The sequence below is a fragment of the Silurus aristotelis genome, assembly GCF_946808225.1.
Source record: "Silurus aristotelis genome assembly, chromosome: 3".
Lineage (NCBI taxonomy): Eukaryota > Metazoa > Chordata > Actinopteri > Siluriformes > Siluridae > Silurus > Silurus aristotelis.
Window position 1 is genome coordinate 25,398,507 of NC_139576.1, and position 27,110 is coordinate 25,425,616.

The 27,110-nt window shown below is 41.9% G+C and overlaps 1 protein-coding gene across 5 annotated transcripts in view; it reads right to left on the reverse strand.

Annotated features, from left to right (window-relative positions):
- hdac4 (histone deacetylase 4) overlaps positions 1 to 27,110 on the reverse strand; it is a 164,794-nt gene that overhangs the window by 78,669 nt on the left and 59,015 nt on the right. For all 5 annotated transcript variants that reach the window (XM_083537490.1, XM_083537491.1, XM_083537493.1 and 2 more), the window contains one exon: positions 20,809 to 20,877. In XM_083537490.1, coding sequence (XP_083393616.1) covers positions 20,809 to 20,877 — 69 coding nt within the window. The remainder of the gene's footprint in view (positions 1 to 20,808; positions 20,878 to 27,110) is intronic.

Genomic DNA, 27,110 nt, shown 5'->3' on the forward strand with positions numbered 1-27,110 from the left:
CCTGCACCCCCCAAGGCCTTCAATTTCATCTGCCAGCCAGAAACATTCTGCTGCTGAGTTTTTCTCCCACCAACCTGAGCACCACGAAGATCTGCTCTTGCTACCCTAAACATCACAAACTTTTGCTCTTGTTATCCTAAACCTTGCTTTTAGAGAGCTTTTCGTTCTGCTCCTTTCCACCTGACTCTACCAATGTTCTGCTCCTTTCCACCTGACTCTACCAATGTTCTGCTCCTTTCCACCTGACTCTACCAATGTTCTGCTCCTTTCCACCTGACTCTACCAATGTTCTGCTCCTTTCCACCTGACTCTACCAATGTTCTGCTCCTTTCCACCTGACTCTACCAATGTTCTGCTCCTTTCCACCTGACTCTACCAATGTTCTGCTCCTTTCCACCTGACTCTACCAATGTTCTGCTCCTTTCAACCTGACTCTACTAATGTTCTGCTCCTTTTGAACTGAAAGTACTAATGTTCTGCTACTTTCGACCTGACTCTACAAATGTTCTGCTCCTTTCCACCTGAGAGTACCAATGTTCTGCTCTTTTCAACCTGACTCTACCAATGTTCTGCTCCTTTCCACCTGACTCTACCAATGTTCTGCTCTTTTCGATCTGACTCTACCAATGTTCTGCTCCTTTCCACCTAAGAGTACTAATGTCCTGCTAATTTCCACCTAAAAGTACCAATGTTCTGCTCCTTTCAACCTGAAAGTACCAATGTTCTGCTCTCACCAACCTGAGCACCACGAAGATCTGCTCTTGCTACCCTAAACATCAAAAAATTTTCTTTCATTATCCTGGTCCTTGCTTTTAATGAGCAATGTTCTGCTCCTTTCCACCTGACTCTAACAATGTTCTGCTCCTCTCCACCTGACTCTACCAATGTTCTGCTCCTTTCCACCTGACTCTACCAATGTTCTGCTCTTTTCGATCTGACTCTACCAATGTTCTGCTCCTTTCCACCTAAGAGTACTAATGTCCTGCTAATTTCCACCTAAAAGTACCAATGTTCTGCTCCTTTCAACCTGAAAGTACCAATGTTCTGCTCTCACCAACCTGAGCACCACGAAGATCTGCTCTTGCTACCCTAAACATCAAAAAATTTTCTTTCATTATCCTGGTCCTTGCTTTTAATGAGCAATGTTCTGCTCCTTTCCACCTGACTCTAACAATGTTCTGCTCCTCTCCACCTGACTCTAACAATGTTCTGCTCCTTTCCACCTGACTCTAACAATGTTCTGCTCCTTTCCACCTGACTCTAACAATGTTCTGCTCCTTTCCACCTGACTCTAACAATGTTCTGCTCCTTTCCACCTGACTCTAACAATGTTCTGCTCCTTTCCACCTGACTCTAACAATGTTCTGCTCCTTTCCACCTGACTCTAACAATGTTCTGCTCCTTTCCACCTGACTCTAACAATGTTCTGCTCCTTTCCACCTGACTCTAACAATGTTCTGCTCCTTTCCACCTGACTCTAACAATGTTCTGCTCCTTTCCACCTGACTCTAACAATGTTCTGCTCCTTTCCACCTGACTCTAACAATGTTCTGCTCCTTTCCACCTGACTCTAACAATGTTCTGCTCCTTTCCACCTGACTCTAACAATGTTCTGCTCCTTTCCACTTGACTCTACCAATGTTCTGCTCATGCCATCCAAAGGCACACCACTAAGATCATGAAACAGCAACCTAGTGTTTTTTCCTAAAACCCACGTGCTCCTCACAGTGCAACACGGAAACCCACAAGGTTCCATTCCTGCCATCTCAAGACCGACATGCTGCTGCTCATGCCATCGCATCAAGCCCACAGACCCTCGTTCTACCATTTAAAAAGTTAACAAAGTCTGCTCTGACATCACCTCAAACTTCTTCCATTAATTTATGGGCTGCCTGAGGTGCTTTCAAATGTACTGTTCTGTGGACTGGGACAATAAGACACAGAGAGAGAGAGGGAGAGAGAGAGAGAGAGAGAGAGAGAGAGAGAGAGAGAGAGAGAGAGAGAGAGTGAGAGAGAGAGGGAGAGGGAGAGAGAGAGGGAGAGCGAGAGAGAGAGCGAGAGAGAGAGAAAGACTCGAAATAAGATCAGAATAGGAAGGAAAACAGTGATTAAGGCTGTCGCTGTGAATAATGTGCATGATGAAATGAGTTGGGGTTGGAGAAGACATTTTAACAGCATTAGAAATGAGGTGATTAGACTAAAGATGGATGACGCCAGCAGAACCGCTGGGAACCCGAGAAGCGATACGAGTGTCCACGTGCTCTGCGTTCATCCTTATGCGCTTAAAAAAAAACCAGATAAACAGCTGCTGTATACGGAGAAGGAAGTAAAGCCATAAGGGGGAAAGAAGTAAAGCTAAAGGCTTGGGTCCCGTCTCCTGGGAGTGGCACTGAGTGAGGACAAAAGAAAAGAAAGTATGGACACGGCGCTGGAGGCAGCAGTAACCCGGGCGGCAGATCGATGGCACATTTACTCCAGCACGGATAATCAATAGCCAGTGTGTTTGGCTACGCGTGAGCAGGGAGAGAGGCGATAGTACGTTGAAATAAATATCGCACGGATCGCTTTCACGCAGAGATGATCTGCAACACCCGGACGCTTTTCTCTGGACAGCACTGGCGTCTGTACAATATGGATACACGGACTGTCCTAAGACATTCACAGTGCAGGAATCACAGCTACCAGTCATAAGATTCTTGTTAGAATTTACATCTAATTAACGGACAAATGTCGACTAAAGAGCAAAAAACAAAAAAACAAAACACTTCACTACACACAAAAGTATTGGGACACCCGAATCCACCAGCCATACAGTGGTTCTTCCCCAAAATGTTACCACAAAGTTGGAGAGATTGATGATTGTGAACGCTGACTGCACCCCAGGCCTCCTCGCCTCACCCACATCAGTACCTGACTTTACTCACACCCTTGTGTCTGCATGAGCACACCTACACCCCAAAATCTAGTGGAACGTCCTTCCAGAAGAGCGGAGCTTATTCTAACTTTCTAACACATTTATTTATTTTCTGACCAAATGACTCCTGTCTCATTTGAGAGTGAAAGTTACCCTGTGTGTTTAATGTCACACGCGATTTTCACGAGGCTTCGTGGAGAAGTCATCTGGATCTGAAAAGTTTCAACCAATCATCTACAGGTCTCATAGTTACTACATGATGCTGGTGTGTGTGTATATATATATATATATATATATATATATATATATATATATATATATATATATATATATATATATATATATATATTTTTTTTTTTTTTTTTTTTTTTTTTTTTTTTTCTTTTTTTTTTTCTTTTAAATCTCCCACACAGTGACGTTCTAAAGCTGCTCTACTTCACTTAAGGAAAGCCGGCAGTTTGCAGCCTATATTTAGTTGAAAATGTCAATCAGCTTGTGAAGGGTTTCCCCAGGTTGCCAGGCAGAGTAAAAGACGCGCATTTGATTTTATGTAGCAACCTATGAAATGTGAGCACTAGCTTTATAATCGCAGACAAACACATCTTCGAGCAGACACCCCACCATTAGTTTGGTTATGTGCTTTTCCACATTTACTTCTATAATCATAATCTCCACTCCTCTGGGAAGATGTTCCACTAGATTTTTGGAGTGGGCAAGGCTTTCAGTAAAGCCAATTCATCCCACAGGAGTTCAATAGGTTTTTAGCTCAAGATCTTCCACTAAAGCCCATGGAAAGCATTTGTTAACGGAGCTGGCGTTGTGCACAGAGGTATAGTCACGCTGGAACAGGTTCGGGCCTCCAAGAGTGAAGGGAACATGTTCATGCTACCACAGCCGAAGGCACCGTGTAGAATTGTGTGGAAGAAGCGCGTATGGCTGGAAATCCTTTTGTCCGTAAGTCTCTGAAATCATTCAAATCCCATCCCTGTTAATTCAATAGCAGGAGTTTTGGGCAGTGATTTATCCTCCATGCTGAGCAGGACACTAAAGCAAAGGTGGATATGCGAAACACACAACGCCGTGTCCGGTTCTGACCTCAAACATGCACATCAGAGCACTTTTAATCCAACTTAACTTCCAAATATTACCAGCAATGCACAACAGGTCAGCAGCTAAACACAGAAGCTTCTCTGCTCTTCAAATGTGCTGAACTTTCAGGCGGCAGCTTTTTTTTTTTTTTTTTTTTTTACACACTGAAGCCAGCTGCATTGCCAACAACTGACAGTTTAAAAAAAAAAAAACAACAAAAAAAAACCAACAACAACGACGTTTCTACTGACGCTACACACACAGCTATGCTGCTGATAACATCCTTGTGCACGCACACACCCAGAGATCGCCCCGATAACGCTCTCGCATGCGTAAAAACGCACCAGCACACACACACACACACACACACACACACACACACACACACACACACACACACACACACACTCTGATTGTCAGAATTTCAGTCCATCAGAACAGGAGTTTTCTATAACCGGCCAGCATTCTCCCTCTAGCGCCGTGCCAAAGAGAGGCGCATGTAAATGAGATGGTGTAATCGGAACTCCCGTTTTATAAAACTCTCCTGTGATGACGACTTGAAGGGGGAAAAAAATTTTCCCTATTTTTTTTCCCATGCAAACTTGCCACGGGCACTGGATTATACCTGTACAAGGAGAATTTATGAAAAGCTATTCAAAGCTAAAATAAAATAAATAAAAAAAAAAAAAAAATGAGGAAATGGACGACGATCTACACTTCGAGTCAAGGAAAGGGAGAGTCGGTGCCCGGAGAAATGAAAGATGAAGTCCCGGCAGAATGAAGAAACGGAATGATAGATACGCTGCTACCTTCAGAAACGTTCTCCCTCGGGACACGGCTGAACGCCGACGTGAGAACTGCCGTGTCGTTCATTATTAATTATTGCTTTTGATGGATTTCTGTCGTCTCTCGAGCGCTCGAGTTCTGTGTTCCTGAATACGAGAGTGGCTGCTGCGGTCGTGCGCCTCGGACGGATGTAGTGGGCATTTCATTCCGGTATAAAGAAATCGCACCAGCGGCGCTGGATGTACGCTGCCGTGTGACGTGATGCAGTGTTTTTCCTCTTCGGCCTGTTGAGCGCTGGTGGAAATCTGGGTATGGAATAAAGTCACTGTCTGAGCTGAAGAATTCTTCAATGTGAAATCATTCAGCTGCGTACAATAAAAAAGAAAGAAAGAAAGAAAGAAGAGATCTCTGATCAAATGCATGGGGAGAATCATGAGGCGAGTAAGCGAACGATTCCAGCTTTCGAACCGACTTCGGGGATTTGGGCCGAGCTCCAGACTCGACACCCCCCCACCCCAGGAGCCGTAATTATCACATTTGTGGAGGAAAGAAAAACGACATTCGAAAGCAGCTTTTCTCCATTAAATAAGACTGCTCCTTTAACAGGGCTGTCTAATTGTATCACCCCAAACACTCGGCTACCTCGTCCTCCATCAGGCTGCTGTCACTGTGGAATGTTTTAGAGATATGAGGCTTAAAGAATACTCCGGACTTTTCTCCGAAATAATCTCTATTCACACCAGATGCGTCATGAGAGTGAGCTTCGGTCCAAAACCGCACGGGGCGCTCATACGCTCTGGGGTTGTTGCGATATCACGGTTACTCACAATGCATTATCGGCTTCCGGTTTATTATTGTATCTGGTCAGGGTACCTTGATCAGGAACTTCTCACGCCTCGTGTCTGGGCTGCACCACGCTCTGTAATACATACGCTGGATTTCACAACCGCCTTCTTTTGGATTGGTATTTTTGCTGTCATTATAATGTTCTTAACTTTTCTTATACGTACCAAATGCACAGAGCTACACAGCCACGTTGCCCGCAAAGTAAATAAAACTAGATTTTTTTTGCCTAAACTTTGCTGCACTGACGCTGATAATAAAGCTGTACAAAATGTATATAGAAGGATGTACAATATGAAAACAATTGTTCACTGTGGCGTGACTATTTCCTGTTTACATTCGCTTCTCGAAGAATCAAACAAAGTTTTGAGCAGCACCTGAGATCCATTTAAACTGCAGGGTAGAGCTCCAAAGTCGGCTAAAATGACTGCGCTCAACAACAACTTTCTCAGACACGGTACGTCGCAGCCCCCAATGGTCAATGATGTCTTTTAAAGCTACTAGTTGCACAATCCTACCATTTGCTAGTGAGGATGATTCCCAGTAATGGCACAAGCCCTCCACAAAAGAATGCGTCATGTTACCAGAGTGCGCGCTCTCTATTTTTTTAACTCTGTCTGCAATGAAATTTCGCTGCTTGCTGATCTCCATGTTTTCAACTGCAAATTTCCGTTTTTGAATCCTGACGCATTGTTATCCGTCTGTTGATCGAGGGCAGCATGCAGTGTCAAGAAATGTATATATATATATAAAATAAAAAAAAAAGCAGTATGAATCTAAAAAGAAACAAACACATATGCTCCACTCACAAATAGCTGCAAAGTACAATAGATAGATTTTAAAAAAATATATAAAAGCGCATAAATGTGGCATGCAGGCAGAAGGAAACACACGTCCACAGTGCAACATCGGCGCGAACGGTTACATGGATACCGCATGTCATTTGCATGAACCAAACTTCTCACTGCTCACTATCCTAGAGCACGTTTTTTTTTGTTTGTTTTTCGTTACTCCCCGGTGAAAACGAATGGCGTTTGAATGAATGCGAAGTATTTGCATGCAGCGTCTTAAACCGCAGGCTTTTAAAACGAATGCCTATAAATACAACTGTGTTAAAGGCTCACTACAGGAACTCAGTAAAAACATGACCCTGAAACAATGAATAAACCCAAATCTGTGTTTTTGTTTTGTTTTGTTTTTTCGGTTACTAATGAGCCATTGCTTAGCATATTATTTAACAACAGACTGCACAATCCAAAAAATTAATAAATAAACAAATTAATTCAAATTCACAGCAGATAAAAATATAACTCAGAAATTCACACTTCATTTGCACATACAGGCGAACAAATAGAGATGATGTGTGAAGAAAATCACAGTTGGATTTGTTTTTTTCTGTTTTTTTAAATAACCTTTTTTTTTTATGTCAAACGTCTCAAATTAGTATTAGTATTGGGACGGCGCCTGGCTTTTCCAGCCGTATGAGGTTCTTACCTAAACTGGTGTATAGGATGACTTTGGGTGCTTTTCCAGCGTGGGAATACGCCTGTGCACATGAAGATGCTTTACATGGTTTGCAGTGAAAGATCTTGAGTGAAAGATCCTACTTTTTACCAGTTTTTCAATACGAGTTACGGAGAGATGATGAATAACGATGTGTTCCTCCAACACAAGCTCAACAGCGTCAAACCTGTACGCTACACCTTTGTTGCAATCCTGCATGTGCTTACTGTAATGTATTTATGCCAGTCAGCTCATGTTACTAAATCCATCACACTCTTCCTCAGCTTCTCTCTCAGCACATTGTGGCTCCGGTCTATTAGACCGGTGGATTGTGCATTCAGTGGAGTGTGGCACAGCCATCCCTGCTCTGACCTACTGAACGCTAGCTCCGCCCACTGAAACACCACCGAGCGGTCATATTAGCTTGCGTCCCTGTAGGCCGCATCAATAATGCATGTGAGGAGGACACCGGATGGATCTGGATGGCTTTCTTTTTAAGAAGAAGAACACGCTTTTTCAAAAGCTTCGTGTGTCAGCGTTTTGACCTTTAACACCCTTTGATTTCGCTGAGTGACGGCCAACAAAAATGATCCGTCTATTCTTAGTGCGGACTCGTTTCACGGCTAGCAGGAAATAAAGTTCAGAAATAAGGAGCAATGTTCGAAGCCTCTCCCACTCCGCAGAGTGTGACGAAGATAAAAGGGGTCATGGCCTTTTCCTTTAACCCTCCTCCAAGCAGAAGAGGCTTACTCACATTCAAATTTCAGCAGGCTATAAAAAGGAGAGGAGGAATTGCGCCCAGCGAGCCTCAGCAAAGTAGCTGAAGTAGATTAAAACGCTCAGTGCCCAGCTGGAAGACAAAAAGCAGGACTGACTCACAGAGGAATGATTTGAATCGTTAAAAAGAAAAAAAATAAAGAGAATAAAATAGACTTAAGAAGATCATGAACAAAACCAGACCATCACTCTGCAGGAGGTCACATGGGCTGGGTGTGTCCTGTGATTGAAAGCCACATTATGGACGAAAGTGACGTGTAAGGTTTGTAGAAAAGCAAGAGGGTGGAAAACAAGCACCAAAAAAACAAACAAACAAAAAAAAGAGTCGCTGTTTTTTGCTCTTTCTCTCATCAATCTGGCTACAGTTATACCGGATTTGACCATCTTTAAAAACTGAGACTAGCTAAATTATTTGCCATAACTTTCCTACAGCATCTCCGTTCACAAAACTACAACTACAGAATCGAAGCTATATGGGCAAAAGTATTGGGACGCCTGACTTTTCCCAGCCAAAGTTCAAGGCCCACAATTTTATCGAATGTCTTTGGATGAGCTACTATTAACCTTTTACTTTAACTAGGAGACCCGAACCTGTTCCAGCACGACAAATACCCCTGAGTTCCATGAACATAGGCTTTACATAATTTGTCATGGAAGATCTTAAGAGTGCTGCTATACAGCTCTGACCTCTGAATTGGAAAGCTGACTGCACCCCAGGGCTCCTCATCATAAAATACCTGGTGTTACTCAAACCTTTGTGGTTGGATGAGCACACATCTCCACAAGCACACTCCAAAATCTTGAGCTTGGGGACTAAAGATAGAATTGGACGTCGATAAAAAAGTGCATATAGTGCAGCCGTCTGAAGATATTTGTATCCTGTTCAAAATCCATTCCTGACTTTTATAACGTCAAAGCATATTGAAGTGTGCATACAGGTTTTACCTCTGACTCGAAGTGGCAAACTTTCTGCTCTTGATAATGATATTTCTCGCACTGAGATCAGACACGGCGTCGGATCCGAAGCCCGGATTTAATGATGCATCACCAGGTAATAAACCTGTTACACCAACACACACACACATCACATTACAACAATACCGCTAACTACACACACACGGTTCAGATATCCATAGAGTCTAAGCCATATCTCGGATGGAATGACAGCCCTGAAACCACACACACACACACACACACACACACACACACACACACACACACAGAGAGAGAGCGGAGTGTGTGTGTGTGAGCGTGGTAACACAGCGCGGCACTGAAACGGCACGGCTTCGTATCGATCATGCAGGACTGGGGCTTGTGCCCGGCTGCCTCTCAGCACCATTACGGCAGAAATCGCAGGCCTGTCTTCAGTGATTAGACTCAATCATGTAATAAAATGCAATTGGAGTGCATTATGCATCGCTGGCCTCAGAGCTTTCACGGCTAAATCTGATTGGCAGCGCTACCAGAAAGCCGCCACACCGAGGCAATATGGCTGCTACAAATCGAGCGACTGATCAATTAATTAATCAATCACCTAGTTAATCAAATTATGGCTCGGTCACATACTCGAGGGGTTGCGTCCACACGATCGTGTCGTTTGGTGTGTGTGCGTGTGGGCGCTATTATGATATCAGACTTCTGTGCAGTAACTGATACCTGACAGTGATCTAATACAGCCATCTTTCGCTGTTACGGGGAGTGAAACACACGCCGACGCAGATCGCGCAGATCTCGAGATTAGCATGTAAAGAAAGATCACGGGGACACGGACAGTGGTCACATCGCATTGACAAGCCCAAATCTGGTCCTTTAAAAAGGAACCCCCCTCAACGCTGGCATTAAAAACATGACACTTCGTCATTTCATTTTACATTTCATTAACAAGCACTTAAAGAATGACCAATAATAACAAAATCATTAAATATCTAAAAAAAAAAAAAAAAAAAAAAAAAAATTTTTTTTTAACACACCAAAGTTTCTCCTTACTTTATTTCTCCTCAGAACTTGCTGGCCTACATATTGTGTGTGTAACACAGGGTAGAAAAGTGTCAAAATGTGTCACATGTGTCCCACAGTGATGAGCAGCTACATAAAAGGGGATGTTCGTTTCTCTTGGCACGAACACCTCTGTGCTGGTGTTATGAAGAAACTTTCCCTTCGTACTACGCATGCTAATTAGTTTAAAAGGTCATGCAACACAAGTCTCTGAAACGACTCCAAATGTTCCGAAGATGACTTGAGGTCAAAGGTTCACGTTTGGACTTATTTCCTGTATATATGTGCGTGTGAGTGAGTCGGAGATGAAACAGAGATAAAGTCAGACAGATAGAGAGAGAGCTGTGTGTGGGGGTGTGTGTGTGGAGAGCAGGAGAGGGAGAGAGGGGGGGGGGGGGGGAAAGAGAGAGAGAGAGAGAAAGAGACATGTTCTGGTCCAAAAGAACCGAGGCAGCTGTCTCACAGCTCCTGCCTTCACCACTTGGCAGCACCAGGCTGAGCGCGGGTGCCAAGGTGGCGGACAGGGCGCCACTTTCAGTGGCCAATACAGGATGCTCAGAGACCATCTGTGAGGACTGGCTTCAGTGGCAGCCAGCAACCGTCTCCCAAAAACACATGTACAGTATTCGGGTGACTTCTCATTACCCAAAAAAAAATTAATAAATAAATAAAAGGCAACAAATGGTAATATATAAAATCACAGGGCCCATCAATTCTCAAATCAGTGCACAGGATTCGTTTTGTGTTACAGCTGAGCTGATAGCGGCTCCGGTTACTAAGACAAAAGTCGCATTATATATTAATGCACATGCGATAACTCGTACATTAGTGTTTCTAGAGTGAAAGCTCAAACACTGGGGTGTGTATAGGAGACGCCAGATTCGTCTCTTCTTTGGGAACGTCCCATTCCACATTTGGTGGCCGTGTGCTGCTACAATAACCTCCACTCTTCTGGAAAGACGTTCCACTAGATGTTCGAGTGTGCTTGTGGAGATTTGTCCACTCCGTCCCGTGTAAACCGTGTACAACTTCCGCCGACTGAAAGGGCTGTCGGAAAAAAACGACAAAACGTTTGATATTCGCTCTTAAAAACAAAACGACCTACTCCGAGGTGAACGCTGTTTGTAATCGTGGAGGGGAAACTGAACAGCCCTCAGCATGATGAACCATCCAAAGTCATCTCGATTGTGTTGAACTTTACTTCACTTGAATTTTCACTGATATTAAATAGCGCTTTTAATGAAGTGTTCTCCCGCTGTGGACTGCTGCACGGCTTCTTCTAAACAGGCGCCTATGAAAAAATCTAGATTTTTTTTTATTTTTTTTTTATGGTGAGCGATAAAAGCTGCGCTTTATTTTAAATACGGTGTCGGGATAAAAGAGACGAACCGCGCTGCTTTGGCTGGGAGGCACGAGCTGCTGCACTGTGTTGGCCAACGTCCAGGAATTACAGTCTATCCAGAGAGAGAGAGAAAAAGAGAGAGATGGGGCAGTTGCATGGCAGAAGTGAAACAAGGGCATAGTGCCTGACTGTTACATCCTCAACACACCCACTGCATCCCCTATTGAGTATGCAAGGTGACCCTTGACAGCTCTCAGTGTCTCTCAGTAAGACAGAGACCAGCATGCCACCTAGCACTAAACATGAAGTACTGCCCAGAAACACAGCATGGCTCTCCACACACACACACACACACACACATTTTACCATCAGTGTTCACAACAACTGAATTTTTCAACCATAAATCCAGCAACAAGCACAACACATGATCCGAGTGGTCAAGGAAAGCCTAATTCCCAACTCATTAACAATAGCAGCTTCCGTGTGACTACCCGGAAAAGGGATCCTTTCCGAATTTCCTGTACACCCGAGGTCAGCGCACGAGCCTGTCATAACGGTTCAATAAGCGTATATTTTCCTCTAAGAGACGTGCGTAAAATTAGCGCAGGTCAAGACCTCGCACAAGCAAAACCCCTCGGTGAGAGCGTGTAAAGTGAGACCCAAGTCGTTTCTCTGCCTGTCAATACTGGTTGTTTTTTTCCCCCACCGGGAGCTCCGAGTACTGCTTCCAAATCAATCTGCTTTATGTTTCTCCCTTAAGAGCGCTTCTACACCCTCCAGCGAACTCATCCGGCGCTCTTTCTCGAGGCGGACAATATTCATTATTGTATGGCAAGTCCATAAGTTCGTAGGCAAACACACGGCCTTTCACGACCAAAGTTGGCTGGAAGTGATTAGGGCGCTGTTTGCTTTATTCGGAAAGGAAAAAAAAAAAGAAAAGAAACAACCACTCCATACAGATTGTTCCTGGGAACAGTCCGTGCATGAAAGACGGACACGTGTTTGTGCATGTCCAGAGGCGAGGACCGGCATGAGTACTGCTCTGAGACATAATGACTGATGAGGAGAGATGAAAGGAGAAGAGACGACGCAGGGAGAGGGTTCCGGAAGCCTGCGTTTTCGCCGAGCGAAATGAGCGAAACCTGCATTATTGGAATGCTCGTCTCATTAATGACGAATTACTGAATAAACCCACAACGAAAAACGACACGTGAACGAACACGTTTGCTGTCAGATTCGACATACAGCAGGAGCTCTGGATGTCATCACCTTTGACCAACATTTTAGGAATTCATTTTTACACCACGGTGCCGCCCGATGAGTTAAATTAGTACAGAATTCACAGCATTTGCAGTGACACTCAAAGCTGAGCTCAGGTGCATCCTGTTGATTGGACATGATTTGGAAAGACACACACCTGTCTATAGAAGGTCCCACAGGTAACAGTGCATGTGAGAGCACCAGGCCATGAAGTCTAAGGAATTATCTGTAGACCTCTGAGACAGGATTGTATCGGGGCACAGATCTGGGGAAGGGAGCAGAAACATTTCTGCAGCATTGAAAGTCCCAATGATCACTGTGGCCTCCATCATCTGTTAACAGAAGACGTTTGGAAGCACCAGAACTCTTCCTAGAGCCGTCCAGCCAAACTGAGCGATTGGCAGAGCAGGGCCTTAGTCAGGAAGGTGACCAAGAACTTGATAGTCACTTTGAAAGATATTCAGCATTTCTATGTGGAGAGAGGAGAACCATCCAGAAGAACAATCATCTCTGCAGCACTCCACCAATCAGGTAGAGTGGCCAGATGGAAGCCACTCCCCACTATAAGCCTCATGACAGGCTGCCTAAAGTTTGCCAAATGGCACCTAAAAGACTATCAGACCTCAGAAGCATGGTGGTGGCAGCATCATGCAGTGGGGATGTTTTTCAGCAGCAGGAACTGGGAGACTAGTCAGGATCGAGAAAAAGATGAGTGCAGCAATATCCTTGATGAAAACCTGGACCTCTGGACTCTGTGAATGTCCTTTGGTGGTCCAGCCAGAGATCTGAAAATGCACAGGCGCTCCCCATCCAACCTGATGGAGCTTGAGAGGTTCTGCATAGAAGGATGGGAGAAACTGCTAAAAAAGACTTAGGCTGTAATTGATGCCAAAGGGGCTTCAACAAAGTGTTGAGAAAGACTGAATACTGGTGTACATGTGATTTCACGTTTTTATTTGTAATAAATAAGCAAAAATTTCAAACAAACTTCTTTCACATTGTCATTCTGGGATATTGTTTTTAGGCGAGTGTAAGATCATGATTTTCCTTCGGTAGAGCTGTAGCCTCAACCCTACTTAATACCTTTGGGTCTTCCCAGAAGAGTGGAGGTTCTTATTGGGGTAACAAGGGGTCTGTGGAACACCATGTGGAACGCGATGTTCAAAACGCACAAACGAAGGCAGGTGTATACGCTGCAGCTCTGCACAACGTGGATGATTATTATAGTGACAATTAAAAACAGGAATAATTCACGTTAGCTAAATGCAGTAGGCAGTTAAAGATGAGCGCTGCCTTTACAGGTCATTGATGAACCTCTGAAATAACCAAATGCCTTCCTTAGGCTTATGTGTGTGTGTGTGTGTGTGTGTGTGTGTGTGTGTGTGTGTGTGTGTGTGTGTGTGTGTGTGTGTGTGTGTGTGTAGGCAGGAAAACCTTTAAGAGACTCATGTCTTGGCAGATACTGAAACAGAGGGAGTGTTAGATTGAGATGTAACTGGTGTACTGCAGCCACCCACGCACCCGGGCCCGTGGTGTAAGCGCACGACTCTGCGGCATTGGCAGTTTGAATAGCGTGCTTCTGAATGAATAAACCGGGCTCGCACTCAGCCTAGTTAACATGCAGGCGAATCTGTCTTCATCGCCTTCATCAGGGGTGTCAGAGCCTCCTCTTCAAAGGGCAAACACTCCACAAGCATCACCACACACACACACACACACACACACACACACACACACACACACACACACACACACACACACACACACACACACACACAAAGCTATTTCAACTAATCTTTTACACCCATGTTAACCTGTTATTAGGAAACTGGTAAGAAGCGTTTATTAGGCAACAGGTACATTACTTCCATGCTGATGCGGAGTGGGCCGTCTTTCCAGCAGGTCCACGTGGGCGTTTAACAAGCGCCCGTCTTTATATCCACTTCATTTTCGTTTCCTCTCATACCAGGAAGCAACGCTGACTCTGCGCTCCTCTACGCTGCCGAGAACAGAAAAAAAAAACAAGACAGGCCTCGAGCCAATCGGAGGCGAGCACAAAAAAAAAAAAACACGGACGTCGTCAACAATCAATCGAGCAGCACTCATGCAAATGAGCCGAGAGACGAATGCAAATGAGAGCCGGCCCCGGCCAATCGGCCTGACCACAGACGAGCAGGGTTACATCACGATATTGAAAATGCCCAGTCGTCTAAATTCGCATGCAGATATTCCGGGTCGCGACCTTCGCGTCAATATGACGCTGTTCTTAAAAGGGTCCGAGTTTGAACGGTAATAAAAGTGCGGAACACCGGCAAACAGAATAACAAGATGTGGGCAAAGGTATAGAGCGGGTTTCACGTAGATTCAATAATAACACGGCTATTATTTTTAAAGAGCCTTTTAGGACCCATTTATTTTACTTGCATCAAATTATTATTATTATTATCATTATAAAATGGTATTTTTCTTATGATTATCATTATTGTTATTATTATTAAAAGTATTATTTGGAACAATTTTTTTAGGTTTGGATTAAACCCATTGGAAGCGAGCGTGCAGTCAAATGCACTACGAAGCATAAGAACTCCTTAATGAAAAAAAATGTAAAAAAAAGTTTTAATAATGGTTGTTTGTGGTTAAATTTCCAGAACAGTAAAAAAAAAAAAAATTATAATAATAATAATAATAAATTTTTTTTTATAAAAAATGCTATAAAATGCATTTCCATTTTCCACTTTATTTGTATTTGTAATACTACTACCAGTGCATAATGAAAACAGCTGCTTTAACCCTCAACCTCTCTCTGCCGTGTGTGTGTGTGTGTGTGTGTGTGTGTGTGTGTGTGTGTGTGTGTGTGTGTGTGTGTGTGTGTTTTGTGGCTCAGTGCAAGCTGTATTTAAGGCAGAAAAGAAACCCAACAACTATTACCACTGAGCAAACTTGGCTCACAGCATTATTATTTTTTTTTTTCGACTGCTCTTGGCTGTCGAATCACACGCAGGTTTTCTGACCGGACCGAACAATACAAAGAAAATAAAAAAATGGCATTAAATAGTTCTGTCAAAGGTTCGAAACTCTTGACCGAAATCGGAGGGATTGTATTTGTGAACTCTTTCTCTTGATACGAGGCTCACAGCTGCTGAGGCAGACTCGCAGCATTCAACCTGGCATGACTGAGTAAGTGTAGAAACTATAGCCATCATCACAACAGCAGTCATGTTCAGGTCCTGTAATGATGCACTATTGTGTGTCTACATTACTCCATGGGAACTGGCACGCAGAGACTTCTGCAGTGGTTTCATTAGTATCGCTCCTGAAATATTTACTGTGATAGCATGCGCTTTTAGCACTGAAATTCCAAGTCGATTTCACATGGTGTTATTTCACCCCACAAACAAGTCCGTCACACTGTCGTACCTTTTATCCTCGCTGATCACCACTGGCGTGGTCTCTCCCTTGTTTAGGGGGTTGTGTTTGTTTTGGTAACAGTAGAGCGGCTCACCTCGCTCAGCGTTATGCCAAGTGATCTTGTGAATATTTAATGGCGCCCCCCACACAATGACAGCACAGAAATGGTTGTCACGCCCCAGTCTTCAGCGAGTCGCTCATATGTATGACGTGCATTGTGTAAGGGATCCTAGTAGTACCTGCGAGTGGTCAGATGATTTACTGGGAGAGACAATAGGAAAACAAACACACACACACACACACACACGTTTAAATGAACCCGAGTGTACCCAAATATGTACAGTAAACTTGCATTCAAACGCACATTAACAAACCGAGGGAGCCGGGATAAACCTGCCTTTGATTAATAAGACATACAGCAAGCCAAGTATAGCCCAATGACATCAGCACTTACAGAGAGAGAGAGAGAGAGAGAGAGAGAGAGAGAAAGAGAGAGAGAGATGCTTTATTGCTGTACTCAATAGAAGTGCCTCACATAAGCCACTTACAAGTATCCTTAACACGCACACACATGCACACAGCACTACACTGTACCGGACACTATTTTCACAATCGGTAAAGACTAGCCTAGTGAGATTGATATCAAATGTCTACATGCTTTAACCAGAATGAATAATAGATGACGCTGGATACGGTGGTTTGATATTGTGCTGTGGTATTGAATGTTCTGATTACTGCTGAGGGACAAGAGCATGAACGAGCTCTGCATGATTTGGCCGAGTGAGGAACCAGAGAAACGGAGCGCAAACAGTGGAGACAGACAGGGAGACAGAGACAGAGGAAATGGAGGGAATGGAAGGAGACATAAAGGGGCCGCTGGTAGCGGGCTTGCCTCCAGGCGAGGAGATCACACAGCCAAAATCACCCTTCAGCACCATCTGTTTCCTACTTGTGAGTCTGTCATGGTCTAAAGAAAATGTAGTTCAAGGCACGCCCAAAACCCATTCTGAACTATACACAAACCCATAATAAACCCATACTACATTCATACTACACCAATACTAAACCATTCTAAACCCATTCTGAACTATAAACAAACCCATAATAAACCCATACTAAACCCATACTACATCCATACTAAACCATTCTAAACCCATGCTAAACTATACACAAACCCATAATAAACCCATACTACACCCATTCTAAACCTATAATAAACCTATACTAAACCCATACTAAACCATTCTAAACCCATGCTAAACTATACACAAACCCATAATAAACCCATACTACACCCATTCTAAACCTATAATAAACCTATACTAAACCCATACTAAACCATTCTAAACCCATACTAATCTATACACAAACCCATAATAAACCCATACTAAACCCATACTACACCCATTCTAAACCTATACTAAACCCATACTAAACTTGTACTAAAGCATTCTGAACCCATACTAATCTATACACAAAGGCATACTAAACTATACAGAAACCTATACTAAACCCATTCTAAAACCATCCTAAACCAATACTAAACTATACACAAACCCATTCTAAAACCATTCTAAACCAATACTAAACTATACACAAACCCATACTAAACTACACACAAACCCATACTAAACTATACACAAACCCATTCTAAATCCATACTAAACTATACACAAACCCATACTAAACTATACACAAACCCATTCTAAATCCATACTAAACTATACACAAACCCATACTAAACTACACACAAACCCATACTAAACTATGCACAAACCCATACTAAACCCATTCTAAACCATACACAAACCCATACTAAACTATACACAAACCCATTCTAAACTATACACAAACCCATTTTAAATCCATACTAAACTATACACAAACCCATACTAAACTATACACAAACCCATACTAAACTATACACAAACCCATTTTAAATCCATACTAAACTATACACAAACCCATTCTAAACTATACACAAACCCATTTTAAATCCATACTAAACTATACACAAACCCATACTAAACTATACACAAACCCATACTAAACTACACACAAACCCATACTAAACTATACACAAACCCATTCTAAATCCATACTAAACTATACACAAACCCATTCTAAATCCATACTAAACTATACACAAACCCATACTAAACTATACACAAACCCATACTAAACCAATTCTAAACCATACACAAACCCATACTAAACTATACACAAACCCATTCTAAACTATACACAAACCCATTCTAAATCCATACTAAACTATACACAAACCCATTCTAAATCCATACTAAACTATACACAAACCCATACTAAACTATACACAAACCCATACTAAATCCATACTAAACTATACACAAACCCATACTAAACTATACACAAACCCATATTAAACCCATACTAAACTATATACAAACCCATACTAAACTATACACAAACCCATACTAAACTATACACAGACCCATACTAAACTATACATAGACCCATACTAAACCCATTCTAAACCCATACTAAACTATACACAAACCCATACTAAACTATACACAAACCCATACTAAACTATACACAAACCCATACTAAATCCATACTAAACTATACACAAACCCATACTAAACTATACACAAACCCATATTAAACCCATACTAAACTATACACAAACCCATACTAAACTATACACAAACCCATACTAAACTATACACAGACCCATACTAAACCCATACTAAACTATACACAAACCCATAATAAACCCATTCTAAACCCATACTAAACCATACACAAACCCATACTAAACTATACACAAACCCATACTAAACCCATACTAAACTATACACAAACCCATACTAAACCCATAGTAAACTATACACAAACCCATACTAAACCCATACCAAACTATACACAAACCCATACTAAACCCATACCAAACTATACACAAACCCATACTAAACCCATTCTAAACTATACACAAACCCATAATAAACCCATTCTAAACCCATACTAAACCATACACAAACCCATACTAAACTATACACAAACCCATACTAAACCCATTCTAAACCCATACTAAACCATACACAAACCCATACTAAACTATACAAAAACCCATACTAAACCCATTCTAAACGCATACTAAACTATACACAAACCCATACTAAACTATACACAAACCCATACTAAACCCATAGCAAACTATACACAAACCCATACTAAACCCATAGCAAACTATACACAAACCCATACAAAACCCATAGCAAACTATACACAAACCCATACCAATCTATACACAAACCCATACTAAACCCATTCTAAACTATACACAAACCCATACTAAACCCATTCTAAACTATACACAAACCCATACTAAACCCATACCAAACTATACACAAACCCATACCAAACTATACACAAACCCATACTAAACTATCCACAAACCCATACTAAACCCATAGCAAACTATACACAAACCCATACTTAAACCCATACCAATCTATACACAAACCCATACTAAACCCATTCTAAACTATACACAAACCCATACTAAACCCATTCTAAACTATACACAAACCCATACTAAACCCATTCTAAACTATACACAAACCCATACTAAACCCATTCTAAACTATACACAAACCCATACTAAACCCATACCAAACTATACACAAACCCATACCAAACTATACACAAACCCATACTAAACTATCCACAAACCCATACTAAACCCATACCAAACTATCCACAAACCCATACTAAACCCATACTAAACTATACACAAACCCATACTAAACTATACACAAACCCATACCAAACACAAACCCATACCAAACTATACACAAACCCATACCAAACTATACACAAACCCATACTAAACTATACACAAACCCATACTAAACTATACACAAACCCATACTAAACCTATACCAAACTATACACAAACCCATACTTAAACCCATTCTAAACTATACACAAATGCATATTAAACCCATACTAAACTCATTTTAAACTATAAACAAATGCATAATAAAGCCATATTAAAACCCATACTAACCCCCCCCCCACCCCCACCCCCCCCAAAAAAAAATAAACCCATTTTAAACTCAGTCCAAACTTATATTGAACCCAGTCTTTACCCATTCTAAACCCATACCAAACCCATTCAATACCCTATATATACCTACATATATACATCTCACACACACACACACACACACACATATATATATATATATATATATATATATATATATATATATATATATATATATATATATATATATTACAGTATGTGCCATAATGTGTGAAGGAAGGATTATTACATTATGACACTATTACAACATAGCACTCATGTACTCATTTCCTCATAATGGAAGCTACCAGTATGTTGCTCCCTGCTCATCCAAGCACAATGTGCAGGTGAGAGAGTAGGAAAGAGAGAAAAAAGAAGAAAAAAAAAAACCTTTAGGACCAAGCACTTTTGTGTGGCAAGCCAGTAACACCCAGTATCTCCAGCAGAGAGTGGGGAAAAACGCAGTTCATGTCAAATTGTCTGCAGCCTTTGCTGCTTGTTTTGAATAAAAATAACAATAATCAAACTGATCAGTATCATCATCAAAATAAAAACTAAGTATTTACTCCAGCTGTTGCAGAGCACGTGTGCTGCCAAAATCCTTTTCCCTTTCTTTTTTTTTTTTTATATTCATTAAATTTGAACAAATGATAGAAACCTGAACCATGTCCAACAGCATAGTTTTGTATCTCCATGAATATAAACAGCACAATATAGCGGTCGATAAGCCATTAGAACTTAGGACACACCAATCTGAAGCGAACTCAGATAAAATGCATATGCACACACTTTTTTTTTTTTTTTTTTAAAACAAGGTCCTACCTGAGGGAATGTGATTAAGTCCGGACGGCTTGAGAAGCTCCAGAGGCTGCTCTTTACTGGGGAAGCTATCTGCAGGAGACAGAGAGAAGGCGTGCGTTCAGAAAGGATCAGCCAGAGTACAGCTGTGTGAAGCATCACACCAGGAGAAACACCCAGGGAGGGCATTAAAGACACATACACTCCGAAAGAAGAAAAAGCCGGGGTAAATAATGTGTGAGCGGAAACGGCATTATGGAGGAGAAAAGAAAAAAAAAATATCCTGTTTGAAAAAGAATGAGCATTTTTGTTCACAACAACACTAATACTATAATGCACAGGGGAATACCAACATGCACGTGAACAAATATAGAGCTCTTGCTAAGAGCCCTGATAGTCAATATCCATGCAAGAATACAAATAAATAAACAATAAACAAACAAAAAACCTAAACAAAAGAATGAACACCTTCGTCAGGTGGATTATTTCTATTTGGGCTCGAGTCACAATTTTCCAATCTGAATAACGGAAACTAAAATCACCAAACGAAAGATGCAACAGAAATATCAGCATTGTAGAATCGAAGTCTGATTTGTGTGGCACCATGAACCACTCCGACTCATGCTGAATCAGCACCAATCAGAACTGAAGCAAACAGGGGAAAAAAAAAAAAAAAGAACCCATACAATCATAGAAACACAACCCCACTCTTCAAACACTGCTTTCACAATAGTGTGAGCAACTCGAAAGAAATAAATAAACAAACAAATAGGTAGGAACCCTGACACAGTGATGTGGCTGCCCCTCACACCTACACTCTGAGATCTGAGCCTGGAGCAGAGCTTTCCAAAGCCAAGCAGGCGTTTGACTTCAGCAGAAAGCCTGAAAGGAGCATCAATTATAGTTCACACAGAGTGGGGGGTATGTGCGCATCTAGAACATCAGCAGGTTGTAAGAGGGCAAAAGTGCTCGTTCTCCAGTCGGCAGCCATTCCAGGTACAGGTCCACAGAGGCAGCTCTACAGGCAGAAGCTCTGAGAAGGAGGAAAGACCTTCCACCATGAGTCTCCTACACAATTGGTTCACCTCCACATGTTGGGAAAAAAACATGGCCATTCATGTATTCAGTTCCTTCATGTAATCCTGGATATAAACAATACGGACAGAAGTTTGTGGACATCTGATGATAAATTTGTGTGGAGATTTGTGCTCATTCAGCCACAACGGTGTTTAGTAAAGGCAGGTACTGATGTAGGGTGAGGAGGTCTGGGGTACAGTCAGTGTTCACATTCATCCCAAAGGTGTTACAAGGGTCGAGGTCAGAGCTCTACAGCAGGCCACTCAAGATCTTCCACTTCAACCTTCAAAACCATATCTTCATGGAGCTAATGTTGTGCATAGGAGCATCGTCATGCTGGAACCTGGTTCAAGTGAAGGGAAAACTTTAATGCTCCTGCATGATTGTGTCATTTGTGTCATTGTGTCATTTGATTGTCCCAATACTTTGGTCCATATTGTGTATTAAGAATTGGGTTGTAAAGGAGACCCAGGAGCATTAAAGCAAAACGATTTATTTAGTAAATAAAAAAAATAAAAAAATTAAAGGGCGCTTCATCGCTCCAGCTCAAACCTCCAAGTGGTCTGAGCTGCTAAACCTTGCAGACGCATCTGGCTTCTAGTCACACGAGTGAAAACAAAACTGGTTCCAAACCATTTTTTTGCCTCTATATTCATTCATACATGGTTTGACATGGCAGTTCCACAAAGCAGGGCAGAACAAGCACCCACACATGTCCTTGTGAAGGAGGAAAAAAAAAACCCCACAAAACAAATTCCATGAATATGCAAATTAGAAATGCCTCTAACACTACACACTCCCCACTTCGAACGGTTTACTGGTAGTGAAAGCCTGCATTTGCATATTGCACATGATAGACACTTCTATTTTATGTACAGAATATAATGTCTTATTATTCTAAGAAAATAATGCATGACAAATTATTTTGTACAATCCTCTGGGACGGAACTCGAGTAACTCGAGTACAAAAAAAAAAACTTTGCCTAGTCCATTTAACTACACACGGAGTTTTACACACGTTTCCCCACGGACCATTATTACTGACGCACCGCCCGCTAAACTCTGGAGAGCTCTGGACAGGTGAACACACGCTGCAGAATGAGTAAACAGCGAGGGGCGAGGAGAAGATGCATATGGAAGCCCGTCTCCGCCACATAAAAACACGATTTTTCCCTCCTGGACTATTTCTCGCAATTCTGCCATTTTTCTTTAAGCCAGTCGTGCAGCGTGACCCCCTCTGTACAGCCAGAAAGCTTTATACAGTGAAAATGAAATAGGCTACAATCAATAGAATCGCATGGTATCAAACTGAGCCTCCGATCCCTGGAGAAAACCCCGTCCAACAATCAGCTCCGGCGGAGACGGAACGAGACAGATGAAGCAGAGGAGCCTTGTTCATACACCAACGGCTTCAAACGTCAGGCCCACAACATGGTTACCGGTGGATGCAGCAGAAATGTTAGATGTTTACAAGACAAAAAGTCAGAATTCCAAGGGGGAAAAAAAGGTCAGAGACAGGCTTCCGTAGATTCAGGCCAAAGAAAATAACAATAAAGTTTCCGAAGTTTGGGATCATTTCAAAATAAAACTAAGAAAACACTGTACAGTGCGTTTATTTCTTTATTTTGTATTTTTATGTTTGAATTTTAATGTAATATGGCAATTAAATTCACTAAACGGGTTTAGTTTTCACATATATTCTTGTATGCAATTTCAGCAATAAAATGTAAATTTTTCGAAAAAGAAAACAAATGACATGTTTAATGATTCCTTTTTTCCTCTTGTATATTTAGTATTGATCTTTAAAAAAAAAAAAAAAAAAAAAAAAAAAAAAAAAAAAAAAAAGGACTTCTAATCTGATTACTCGACTAATCGAATAATCGGTAGAATACTCGATCACTACAATAATCGATAGCTGCAGCTCTGCAATCTACAGAACCCCATGATGACTTTATTAGTGTACAACCATAGAAAAGAAGACACCAAGTGGTCATGCACACACCTGCTATCTAGCAAAGAAATAAGAAGCTTTGGGGTGTGCTTCTAAAATAAACAAGGATCAATGTGATGCAGCCCAATGCAGTACACCTCATAAAAATGTAACCAAACTGTTGTCAAATAACAGCACTTTCTCATCTGTTTATTACAGTCCACAATACAGGTCCTTGTGTAAGATGTCAGCATAAAATTTATCAAGTTCAAGAGTGGTTCAATCAAGATAAACCCATCACTCCTATAGCCAGCACTGTCAGAACTGATATTATAGAAAGTTAAATCAACACTGACTGGCCAATCAGAACTGAGAATTCAACAATGCTCTGGTATAACAATCTTCCTTAATAACAGATTGTAATGAGGTGTTCAAAAGAGGGATACAAGTAACAAGATAATGAAGAATCCCAGCAAAAAGAGAAATCCCAGAGGAGATGATGAACCCCAGCAAAAGTGGAATCCCAGTGGAGACAATGAAGAACCCCAGCAAAAGAGGAATCCCAGTGGAGATAATGAAGAACCCCAGCAAAAGAGGAATCCCAGAGGAGATAATGAAGAACCCCAGCAAAAGAGGAATCCCAGTGGAGATAATGAAGAACCCCAGCAAAAGAGGAATCCCAGTGGAGATAATGGACAAACCCATCAAAAGAGGAATCCCAGTGGAGATAATGAAGAACCCCAGCAAAAGAGGAATCCCAGTGGAGAAAATGCAGGAGAACCACAAGAAAGTTCCTGGATTAAGGAACCCTGTTGGAACCACTAAAGGCACAGGTAGAGTCGTGCATCACAGGAAGAGTCAGCTCAAAGTATAAAGCGGCACGACTAGAGGCACAACTACTTTCCGTTTCTGTTTCTGCCTTTTTCCAGCAAAGCCAGACTGCAGGCATGATTAATACATGACGGAACACAAGAGAAATGAAAAATTCTAAAGTGAGCAACCCCCACCCCAGTGGAATGGGTTACTAAAGAAAGATGCCTCCATGCTCCACAGGCAGGCCTAATTTTGCTCTGACAGAGGGAGAAATGAAAAGAAGAGCAGATGGGGGGGGGGGTGCACGATGGAAGCTGGTTAGTTAGGTTTGTGGAGCAGGGCCTTGTTCTCAGGCTTGTCTCACTCCTTGATCTATTTCTGGATGAAGTCTCCTTGAACCATAATAGCATTTTAATTAGCCCACCATGCCAGAAGATCCGTCATGCATCACTCAGTGAAAGCCTGCAACTATAATATCAGTAAAAAAAACAATGTTCAGTGTTCAGTGATCATACAGAAGCAGCATTACACTGGAGCCAATTTAGATATACAGACTTTGTAGTCTGTGGTACTGCATTTCTGATGAAAAAACTCAAACTCAAACTAAATAAAAACATGAATATCTATTAAGAATTTGGGAGGCCAGTACTTACCTTCTTAGCCTACTCATGATAAAGATGCCACTGCTGGGCCCTTAAGCATGGCCCCTACACATCTTCAACTTCTTAGTTGTATACATGAGATAACCATAAGTAGCTCTGGATATGAAGGTATACCAAATGACATAAATGCATACACTGTTAGTCAAACATTATGACCACATGCCTAAGATTGTGTTTGTCCTCCTTTGACCGTCAAAACAGTCCTGAGCATCAACAGCATGAACTTCATCAGTTTGAGCTACAGAAGCATCAATGAGCACACGGCCGCCCAGGACCCTGTCGCCGATGCACTACTGTTCCTTCCTTGGAGCACCTCTGACAGATACTGACCGCTGCAGACTGGGAACATCCCACAAGAGCTGCAGTTATGGAGCTGCTCTGACCCAGTCGTCTAGGCGTCACAATTTGTCAAACTCGCTTAAATCCGACACGTCAACTACCGAGTACAAAATGTCGTTTCATACATATTTTATTAAAGGTAAATAAATGCTACAGAATCAGAACATTTAAGAATGAAATGGGGGGGCAACATGCACATTTCTCATGGAATGTGAAAGTGATATTTAATGCAAATGATTAACCCCCACCACCCATACCCACTACCCCGAGTCTCTAACAGTTTCCACACTCACTTAGCAAACAATCAGCCATTCTCCAGTGGATCTCCGGCAGCCCATTCTTTTATAGAAACAACATCCGGGATTTCCCACAAGACCGTATTTAAGTAACAAATTTGCTTTTCCAACCTCGCAGACATGAAACCATAGACAGCAGACAAAAAAATTCTAATCTACACTGTCCACATGCGAGATCCCCCTCCTATCTGATTCGACATACACCCATAAACTAAATCAGTCCTGATGCGTTTTCCGAAGAATTGCTGCGACGTTATCGGAGCTGATCTTCAGCACGTGTTTTGGTGTGTTTATGGAAATAAAATCACGCTGTTTTTCATTAGAGCTGCAACACACCCTTTAAAAAATAGAATGCTGATGAATAAATACACCAGAGGACTCAACTGTGTTTTGTGTGTGTGTGTGTGTGTGTGTGTGTGTGTGTGTGTGTGTGTGTGTGTGTGTGTGTCACTGAGATGGGAGCCGGGCAGACGGGCAGCCGGTGGCAGATGGCAGAAAGATGACACCAGAGCCTGATGGGCTGGATAAGGAGAAGTCCTTCTGTCTGTGTGGCATCAGGACCACGGTTACACACTGGAACACATTCACAGCCAATCCCAAACAATCAACATGTAGTACGCGGTTACTGAGCGCGCAGGTGAATACACCGTCACCCATCATTGTGCAATTACAGTCAGCTCCGTCACGGGCGATTTTGATATTTTTAGGACTTCTTGATATGTTTAGAGGCAGACAAAATGACGCATGATGGATTGTGAAAGACGACTCCAATTTAAAAAAAGAAAGAAAGAAAGAAAAACGGTCAAGATGATCCAATTATTCTTGAGCAAATCTACAAAAACAAAATCCTGCAGTTCACCTCAAATGGCACTTGCTGCAAATCAGACTGGTGCGTTTCTGCAGAATTTATGCGATCTACTAGTTATTAAATAAAAATCACAAAAAAAAAACAAAGACAAAACAAGCTCTCAGTTGCTGTGACAATTAAGTGAAATTGCTACCTGAACTAGCCAAATACCCATCCAGCTTCAACTTTAGCAATTAAAGCACTGGTGCAGAAATTAAAAAAATCAAATAAATAAATAAGAATCTGGTTTCGAAAATAGCTCAGCTAATCGTGTAGATATAGGGAGGCATTGAAGCGGAGATTTTACACCGGGCACACGTTTCTTGATACTCGTCAATACATAATAACAATCGGGGGCAATA